General features: G+C 37.4%; 1 protein-coding gene and 1 long non-coding RNA gene across 7 annotated transcripts in view; one reads left to right on the forward strand and one right to left on the reverse strand.

The window, feature by feature from the left end:
• zfpm2a (zinc finger protein, FOG family member 2a) overlaps window positions 1–10,697 on the forward strand; it is a 212,887-nt gene that overhangs the window by 198,600 nt on the left and 3,590 nt on the right. For all 6 annotated transcript variants that reach the window (XM_079893740.1, XM_079893741.1, XM_079893743.1 and 3 more), the window contains 2 exons: window positions 9,007–9,213; window positions 10,101–10,322. In XM_079893740.1, coding sequence (XP_079749866.1) covers window positions 9,007–9,213; window positions 10,101–10,322 — 429 coding nt within the window. The remainder of the gene's footprint in view (window positions 1–9,006; window positions 9,214–10,100; window positions 10,323–10,697) is intronic.
• The window catches only part of LOC307171843, a 77,499-nt gene continuing 72,146 nt past the window's right edge, over window positions 5,345–10,697 (reverse strand). Inside the window, exon 2 of the long non-coding RNA XR_013823607.1 lies at window positions 5,345–5,471. This is a non-coding gene — a long non-coding RNA (uncharacterized lncRNA). The remainder of the gene's footprint in view (window positions 5,472–10,697) is intronic.

Here is a 10,697-nt window from a genome sequence, read left to right on the forward strand (position 1 = left end):
TGTATTAAACCTTTGGATTAGTAAGATTTTTAATATTTTTAAAAGAAGTCTCTTCTGCTCACCAAGGCTGCATTTATTTGAATAAAAAATACAAAAAAACAGTAATATTGTTAAATATTATGACCATTTAAAATAACTGTTTTCTGTTTGTTTGTTTTTTGTATTTTGATTCAAATAAATGCAGCCTTGGTGAGCAGAACAGACTTCTTTTAAAAACATTAAAAATCTTACCGATCTAAGACTTTTGACTGGTACTGTAGGTCAAATGTATGTATTGCACAAAATAACAAAAGCAGTCAAATGTCAAAAGTTTTTGTTTTCAGTTTTCAAAATATATCTTTTAAATTACAATCTGCAAAGGAGTGAAATCCATTTAATGTCCATGAACGCAAGTTTATAAATAACCGTTTTCGCACAAAATCTGTCATTTGGATGTAGTAAAACATATTTGTATTCAATTGTAAAACAATATGTAATCATATTTGCATTTTCTTCTGTCACTGGCCATAATTCTTACCTTGCAATTAGGATTAGGCATAAAATAATGTCATGCATGTGAAAATTGTCTGAGAATTGAACAAATAGTTGTGAATTGGCTCAGAGGAAGGCAGTTTTTCTGGTGATTAAGGGATAATACAAGACTTCTTAAACCTCACAGATGGTCGTCGAAACCAAAAATGCTACAAAAGCCACATAATATTTTGAGAGAAAGTGTGACGTGCTAGAGCAAAACAGGCACTATTTTTGGAATCAGCACTCCAAAATTAGTAAGCAACAAGTACTGGATTACATTCAGCAAATATGATTCAGGGCGGTGTGATATTCTGTTTACAACTTTGAAACATATTTTTTTACGCTGTAAGATTGTAGATGATGTCTTTCTGCACATTTAGAAAACAAAACAGTTGCGAAAATAATTCGCCTTCAAACAGGTTCCCAAACCCCACTCTCGTCCACCATTGTTCAGACAAACACTGTCTCAATTGTTTACTGTATTAATATCATAAAAAATGACACGCCTTATCCTTAAACGCCCCTTTGTCCCAAAATGCATTATCACTGTGAGACATCTTTGTCAGGCTCTCTTCCTGCGATCTGTCCATGTCACAGCGATCCTTCATCTTCCAAAATGGTTGACAGGTGCATCAATCTGGCTCAATCTCCCACGAAAAAACGTCATTGCCAGTCGATGTTTCCAAAGAGGAGAAGGAGCCATTTTTTGCAGGCCGTGCATTTGCATGAGGGCAAGCGTCCACGGGCCCATGTGGCACGGGGACGGAGCCATGTTGGAAGAGAACGGTCCCGCTGGATCCCGGCCGTTCACCTGCTCCCCGGCGTGGAGCATGCTGGGAAGGGGAAGCGGGCCACCGACCACAGCTGGGGGTCTGCCGCTCAACTCAACACTACCGCTCCCCGCTGCCACGAAGCCGCGACGTCCCATTAACGCTGATGGTCAAGACGGGTGGCGTGTGTGTGTCCCTCCCAGCGGGGGCCGCAGTAAACACATGTCGACTAGCCGCAACCATTACGCGGTAACCTGACGAAGTGAGCGCTGATCTCGGTGAGAATGTTTGCTCAACACTCTCATTTACCCTTGAGTATTTCAAGTCGAGTGAGCTGAAGATGAAAAGCAGATCAAATTCTATTTTTATTTTTCATAATTAAAAGCACGTACAAAACAAATGTGTCATTTCAAGCCAAATATATATTCATTTTCCACTGCGGGATGCTTGCTTTTCATCCATAAATGCTTTTTTAACATTCATGTGATGTGCAAACAGAGTTTGGGCTTGGCGTTAAACTGATGAACGGATGTGTTTTTATAATGCTAATTCACATCACAGCTGTTGCTCTAAACACTAAATTAAAGCTTTTGTCAGCGTGATTCTCGAATCTGCAAATGAAAAGTACTTCTAAAGGGATTTGTCAAAATCAGCTTTTAATCATTAAATAAACATCAAATTTTGACTTCATTCAGTATTATGAACACGCATTTCATAATCGGAAACCTGAACTGATTTGAGCAGGAATTTTGTGCAAATGTAATATTGAGAATATAGTCTACTATATGACACTACTAATACTAATAACATGTTTTATCATTTTATATGATGACAACTGTCATTTGTATTTTCTTGAACTCTTCCACAAATGTGTCATGCACAAAGAATGTGAGCATGTGTTGAGTAATTCTCCTGATGCAAGAAATGTATGCTTCCGAAAATACTGTAAGACAATGAAATAGTTGAAATGCTTACAAAGGAGTGAACTCACTTTTAAGAGGAACAAGGAAGGGACAAGTTGCTGTGTGTCTGTGTTTGGTCTCGTGTGGTTTTGGGATGAGCAGAGAGAGTTCTGATACTGTAGGTCAGATCTGTATTACAGTATGTGAACAGTGCCCCCTTATGGCCATACACAGTGATTGTTGACATTGAGAGAATCATATCAGTGTGATGGCTTATCACTAACGGACTTGCTGTATTGGTTTGTTGTGTTTTTGCTCTTATAATTACTGAGGTTCAAACTGTAAGTGTGCATTCACGTGTAGTTCAAAACTAGTGTTAGCAAACACTGCCTATACTGTATGATCATCTCTCTCTACTTAGTTCAGTCTGAACCCAAGTCAGCATGACATGCAACCCATTTTACTTCTGATGTATTTCCAAATGAAACACAACTAGAAAGATTTATCTTATCCATTTGGGAATGTATTGGATTGTAAAATAACTGCATGTGGTAAATCGCTGACATTAAGACCAAGAACATGTTGTGGGTCACTTTAGCATCTCTATTATTGTTTCTTTTTCATTTTTTGATTTTAATTTACCACATCTGTTTCTGAGGCAAAATGAGAAACTATTTGCTGTTTGTTGGTATTAGATTTTTTTTTTTTACTATTAGCAACTTAGTGCATTCTGCCTGCTAGTATAGCGTTGTGAGAAGCATTTCATCTCCTTTTGATAGCTGATAATGCACAATTACTCGTTTGGTTTTTTTCTCCCTGCTGTCTAATCAGGTTGCCACCCTCCATTTAAGCACTGCTCTCTTACTTGTTTTTTATTAGCCTGCAGTTCTTATGGAAAGAAGCAGAGGAACAGAAAGTCATAATTACATGTTGTTCCTTATGCAGAAGATATTAACAGAAAGGAGCTAGTGGAATATTTTGTTATTTGCTCTGGCTTTGCATGTAGTGAATGAATTATTAAGTACTGAAGGTCTGAAGGTAAAAGCCGCCTGATCTTTCTGGAACGAAGACGCAATTTACACATCAAATACACCATTATTGACACAAAATATAAAGGATGCATTTGCCTTCCTTTGCCCCAGATTTGTTTTTTGGCAGTGTCGTTTTTGGCGTAGCGTTGAGATTTGCGCTCCACGCTTCCGTCACGGCCTCCGATGCAGCCTTTTGTCTGGACAGATGGGAGAAACAAACACAGATATGTTTAACTATGCATTTTACAGCAAACTATTAAAGTCTTCTACTGTTTACACATGCAAACATTTGAGTAGCTGTCCTCCGGCCAGTTCATTAGCAAACCCTTCTGTCGGCTTTTGCCACAAAAAGACGGAAAGAGACAGCAAACGAGCGCTAGAAAGGCTTGTTTTGTGCTTTTACAACACGGTCGATCTTTTAAAGTGATCATTCAAAGTGCTCGTGCCCTGCATTAGGTGCCTTTTGAGGCTTTCAGACGACGGCTCATCCTGGTGTGTTTGATTAGAGCGGCATGGACTTACACATGTAATTGCATAATTCTGAACCCCCCTGTAATTCCTTTATGTGAACATCTTTAGGTAAGTGTTTAAAAGCATCATTAGTGCGAACGAGGGGGGAGTTTGGGCCGCGAGGACGAGCCTGCGCTAGAGGATTCTATACCGCGAGATTGTATGAAAAGAAGCTTTTTTTTTTTAAGTTATCTGGACTATGTACAGGATACCGGGTTTTGATTGTTTTAATGAAGCAGCTGGCGTATTGTGTGTCCTTAATTCCTCCATTGTTTTTGGAATATGTCATAGTTCTTTATTCTTTTATCAGGTGCGCTGCAGGAGGATGGAGACAATAGGCTTCATTGCGACTGCGTTGGCCGCGGCACAAAGGCCTTCTGCTGCCTTCAGACAGCTCACAGGCGAAAGCAGCACCGCGCTGGCTACGCTTTTCACCGAGGGTCCCGCGTCTCTCACTTTAGGGCTGCCCATCGACCTGTGCATTTCAGTGTGTGAACTTACAATGGCACAGACAGGAAGTCTCCATCTGAACTGTGGTTGTTCTTTAAGTTTGACTTTTTGACCCTGCGAGCGACTTGAGTTGGAAACGCTGGCCTGATCTCCCATGCTGTACTGTACCTGCGAAGGGTTCGAGCACACTGCATGATGAAGTTAGGTTTTGTTTGACATGGAATAATAGAATACTACTCTTACTGTTGCTACTTTATTAAGTAGACATTGTGCAGAAAGCAAATTTTCTACTGCATTTGCCAAAAATATGAAGTACAACAATGTGTGCATGCGTGTGTGCATGTGTTGCCATAACATTTTTCACAAAATTGGATTAAAAATGCAAAGCTTTTATTTCTAAGATGATAACGGGCAGCAGTGTGTTGCAGGTATATTCTTCAGTTGGGGGGAAAAATGCTAAATGCTAATAATTGAATGTATAATCATGTACCATTTAATCATGTATTAATAGCAGAATAAATAGGCATAATAGCTTTTAATAGGGAGGAGAAAACATTTCCCCATATCTTTTGTTGAAGTCATGGGTCTTCCATCCAGTGTAAAGTGTTTTGACTCAAAGTCATGAAAACTTCAGAATTTAGAGATATGTAGGAACTATTTTTTTAAATGCCATTATGATCATTTAGCATTTGTTGTGTCTATGCAATGCATGGTATACTATTATTGATTATTAATATTAATGGTATTGAAGCATATTCATTGTTTTTTATGATGCAGTATTTTTATTAACTAAAACTAGAAATGATTAAAACTCATTCAATTATATATGTATATATATATATATGGAAAAACTTTAGCAAAAATTAGAAATGTTGGCAACTAACTGAAATGAAATAAGTTTCAGTTGAATAACAAAATAAAATAAAGCTTAAAGTCCACATGAAATCAAAATTGACCATATTTACTTTGTTTGCCTAAATTGATCGTTTTGTGGTGAACAATTCATCCATGCAAGTCAATCCACACAAAAAAGTTTTTTGGCTTCGTAATCTTTAATCAAAATCTGAAAATGCCCCTCCCCTCTGCATTGGAGGACCTTCTCCGATGACGTAGGTTTGAGGACTTGGGTTGGGAAACGCCTAACCACTCCCCTCAAACCGTTAGTCTGTTATGAGCGAGAGATGGAGAGGAGGAGCGCTAGAGTAAAACCCTGCCCTCTGTTCAATATTCCCTTTCACTGGGAAATACGTCACAACACTGGAGAAAAGTCGTTTGCATCTTCCGGTTCACGGGGACTTTAATTAAAAAAAACATTTTTCAAAACAAAAAATGACAAAAGCACTAAATTACTAAAACTGAAAAATACATAAACTAAAATAAATAAATAAATAAAACTTAAAATTACTTAAATTAAAAAGAAAACTGATATAAAAATAAACATTTTAAATCTTTAAAAAAATACAACTTAAAATTATTTAAACTAAAATAAACTGAATACATAAAAATAAAAGCTCATTCAAAATATTAATAAATACTATCATTTTGTTTAAATAATACTAAAACAAAAGTTTTATGATACGGTTTTTGGAGTTGTTCTAGAACCTGAAGCAAAATCAGTTGAAAACCTCTGCTGTAAATCATAAACTTGCAGCCTCAAAAACATCTTCATCGGAGAAGGACATGACTGTAACACTAATATCTTTCTGATTCTTACTACACCTTATTTCTGGGCAGTCGAAGTTTGTCAGTGATTCGCTTTGAGATGTTGAAACTGGCCATCCCACAATGCCGCAGCGGTTGTGGCACCCTGCATACATCACATTCTGGCTTCTTTTCTAGTGCAAGTAATGAGTTCTTCATGCAACTTCCAGCAGTATTGAGCAGGCAGAGGTGACCTGCGCCCTCCTGCTGTTGCAGGTGACAGTTTTGATCTGCGCTGATGGCGACGGTAGTTTTTGTTATTTTAATTAGGAGATAAGGAACGAGAGAGCCTCTCCAGGCAGTGTGTGGTGTGTGACAGGATCCCGCTGATGAAGAGGACCCGTCTGAAGAGCGTGTCTCCCCGCTGCAGATCCACACGTTGATAAGCTGCTCTTTCTGGCAGCAGTCGCGCATTTTTTTAACACACTGAAGCTTTCGCAGTCAGTGCCTGTGTTAGAAAGCCATTTCATTCACTAACTTTATTTCTTTTTATATATCTGATCTGATTCTATGATATCTTTCATTTTTGAGCACCCCTGAAAAATAGAACATTACAGTGATTATTCAACGATTTGACTGTCAACAGTCTGACCTAAGATTCCAACTTGTGAAAATTTGTACTGATTAGCAGTGTTGGGGAAAGTTACTTTTAAAAGTAATGCATTACAATAAAAAAGTACCGGTAACTAAAAAAGTAACTAACTGCTTTAGTTACTTTTTATGAAAATGTGTTGCGTTGCCTTTACATACATTTTTCTCACCTATAGGCTGGGCTTTCTTGTTTTTTTTAAATAACAAATCTATTTTTGGCTAAATGTAAAAGCCCTTTCTCACCAAAAGTGAAATGATTCAGGCTAAAGGAAATGCAAATTCACGCCTGTACAGTAGAGGGCGCAGCTCAAATAAACCTCCAGAATAAACATTCTGGATTACAGAAGAATAGCACGCAGGAGTCCAACATTCATAAAGTGCAACATTCTTACTTCAGCAATAAATAAAAATAAAGACAAACGTGGTCATTTTTGCTTATTAGTATGGTTGAATTGGATCATCGAAGGTCAGCAGCAAAGACATTGCTTAATAAAGTGAGTTTAAATACATAAAGTATATTTGAGTAATTTAACATTTAATTAGTGCAGGTTTGCATCATGAGTTTGCATTTATTCATTTTGAGGAATACTAAATCTGTTTTTGTGCTGGTGAGATGTGCCTACTCACATTTAGTGTAGAACTACAATAACCATGTTTACACAGCGCACACAACGCCTCTGCACTTCTCTCAACGTGAGGACAGGAGTGCTGTCAGTCAATAAATAGGAAAACAAGGTAACTTGCGTAGCATATTTGAAAACCAATCCGTTACTTGTAATGCGTTACACCCAACACTGCTGATTAGATTTTGCACGACTACTTGTTTTTATTAGTCAACCTGACCAGCAAAGTAGTTAGTCAGTGGGTCAGTGTTTATGTTTGCCTTTTGTAAATTTTCCTAAATTCAGGAATTACATTCCCTTCCTGTTTTTCTCTCATTACCTTTCCTCCCAACAGCTGGTCTGAAAGCACAGCTCATCTTCCCCTCTGAAGCTCAGTCAGTGTGTTTGAGAGCTAACAGAGAGCTTTAATTAATTGTCCAGCTTCCCTACTGAAACAATGTCCTAATTCTGCCATTTAGCATCTGCGTATCATGGTTTGTTGTTATCTCGGAAGCCAGATTTTTTGTAAATAGTCATTTTTAAAACTTTAATCTCTTGAATGGCAAATGAAGTGTGGCTGAAATCCTTCCGTGTGTGAAGATAAATGCTATCTGAGCTTAAACCCCTTCCACTGACTTCCATCTATCCCTCCCTGCTTTTCTTTTCCTGTCTACTCTGAGTATATTTAAAATGATCAAGCAGAATGTTTGATCTGAACTCCAAATGTTAGATGTGCAGTAGACCTTAAAGATATACCATGCCTTTTAAAGCAACATGATTAATTAAAGCTAAAGTGTGTAACATCACCACCCAAAAAGAGTGATTTTTTTTTTTTAAACCCAATCCCCGTCTTCCATTAATTGGACAAATTGTACCTCCCCAAACTCTCACCATTTTTACCCAGTATTGCTGTCTGGCTGTCAGTAATGTTTTACTGCAAAAGTGTTTATGAATTTATGGCTGTCTTGGAGTTTCCGGTATAATTTCCAGATAAAGTAAAATTAGCATTTGATGGGGGAAAAAATACAATTCAATGTGAAAATGTATAATAAAAAATCACAATTTTCAGTTTTCTATTTTAAGATATTTTAAAATGCTATTTATTTCTGTGAATGCAAAGCTGAATTTTCAGCAGTGTCACATGATCCTCCAGATGCTGATTATGCTGCTCAAGAAACATTTCTTATTATTATCATTGTTAAAACCTGGAAACCATGATACATTTTTTTCAAAGATTATGTGATAAATAGAAAGTTCAAAAGAATAGTGTTTATTTTGTTACATTTTGTTGAACCAACTTAATAAATTTAAGTTCCTAACTTGCAAAAGTTATGTATGACATAGGAAACTAGTATGTTAATATGCTATAGACAATTTTGTTTATAATTATATAAAACATAAAGTATGAGCAAGTAAGAAGAGGCTGATCTCAAAACTGGCATTTGCAGTTATTCCTTATTGAGTGAAACAACACAAATCATGGTCATCATGTAACCACCCACAGCATAAGCACACCACCACTCTTCTGCACAATGGTGACCTCAAAACTCAAAAACATAACTGAACTCTTTACTGAAAAACCTATATAATAACACTTAATTTCAAAATTTACTCTCCTAATTCAGTCCCATGCAAAGCATGCTGGGAACTACAGATCCACTGCCCAGGTAGTTATGTCAACAAAAATGATTAATGTAGTCCCAACACAAAATGATTAAGTTATCTTCCATTTTACAAATTTAAGTAGATTTAACAATGAATTTTGTGACAAAATGTTTAAGAACTGTTACAAATTTGAACAAGCAGCAAAAATCTTAATATAAATGCATCATAACAATGATCTAACTACTTTTACAAGAAAAACGTTTGCATACATTTTAAACTGAAGTGGCTAAATGCAGCAGTAATGATGTGTCTATTATTCTCTGTCACACAGGTGGTCAGTTGTGGTGCACCACTACCAAGAACATGATGGAAGGCGAGGAGCTGGTGGCATTCGCAGTGGACTTTGACTCTCGATTGCAGGCGGTCAATCACATGTCTCTCGGTGAGGGCATGTACCCAGCACGCCTCCTGGACACCATCCAGCTCCTGCCCCAGCAAGCTGCCATGGCCTCCATATTACCTACAGCTATTGTCAACAGTAGGTTTAGTCAACTCTTTCTGTTTACACTCAAAACTCAATAACTGCCCACAGGCATCATAAACATGTATGTGTCGAATCAAGACTAATAACTGTCAATGTACTTGTACTATAAAGCTGTAGGGTTTGGTCTTGCCGTAAAACTTGGCCCCAATATTGCATATGGGGTTTCACCTGTTCCGGCGCTGCACCGTTAAGCACTCCAACCGATCATTTGAGCCAGTTCAGAACAAACTACACTGAAAACAGAGTATGCGGTAGTTATTCAGAGATTAACCTCTACTGGAGGAACAAGATGTTCTGCCCTTCCGTTTAGGGGTACAGTAAACATGTCTGGACTCTGACCAACCTTGTAATTGCAAAATTCAAGCCATTTGCAAATACTTTGTTTGTTGACTTTATCAGTGAGGTCTGGAGTTCAGCTTGACACAGAAGATGCTGCTAGCAGATGGTGCAGTGTTTTCATTTGCCCTTGAGGAAAGGGCACAAGCCTACTGGAATCATCTCTGTTGCCATGCAACATCACAGCAGAATTGTTATTTAAAACCATTTTATTAGACTATTTGAGTAACTTCTGCATCTTCTTCCATCAGCCGTAAATATGAACTGACTTACAGCCGTCCCAAACACTCCTAATGCCCCTTCTGATATATCCCTATAGGGATGGGATTAAGGAATTGCACAATTCCACCATTCCAGTTCCACTACTGAAGAACAGATGAAAAGGAAAAAGAAATACAATTCCATAGCCAAATGATGAGAATTTCATTAATAAATACAATTGGCAATAACTATATAATGAATGGCATTAAACAAACAATAAAAACATAATATTATGTAAAAATAAACAAATTAATATAGTTTACATGCTTGCATCTGTGTTTCAGAGGACATCTTCCCCTGTAAAGCATGTGGGATATGGTACAGGAGTGAGAGGAACCTTCAGGCCCACCTGATGTATTACTGCAGCGGGCGGCAGAGGGAACCAGATAATGTCCCAGAAGAGACTGATGCCAATTCCCACCAAACTCCCAGTATCTGCCCTTTCCCACAATGCAACAAGAGCTTCAGCAACCCACGTGCTCTGGAGATGCACTTGAGCTCACATAGTGAGTACAGGGTATTCTGTTATTATAATTACAGTACATTTTGACCGTTACATTTTTTTTTTTCACAATCAATGTACATAAAAATTGCATAGGTAACTTTTTAATTGTTAATTTAACTTACTCATCACCCATTCCTATTTTGTACTCATTTAGCAGTCACAAAAATAGCAAATCAGCAGCCGAACACAGCCAACCTGAGCATTAATGAGAAAGATGATTAATTATATAAACAATTTCATATTATATTAATATTATACTATTAGTTTCACAGCATGTTTAGTAAATAGACACAAACAGATCTATCGCATACACAATGTAAAATTAGTGGCAATGCTAGACTGACAAAAAAACAACTGTCTTTTTTCTTTCTCATAG

Source organism: Squalius cephalus (genome assembly GCF_949319135.1).
Source record: "Squalius cephalus genome assembly, chromosome: 15".
NCBI classification, from domain to species: domain Eukaryota; kingdom Metazoa; phylum Chordata; class Actinopteri; order Cypriniformes; family Leuciscidae; genus Squalius; species Squalius cephalus.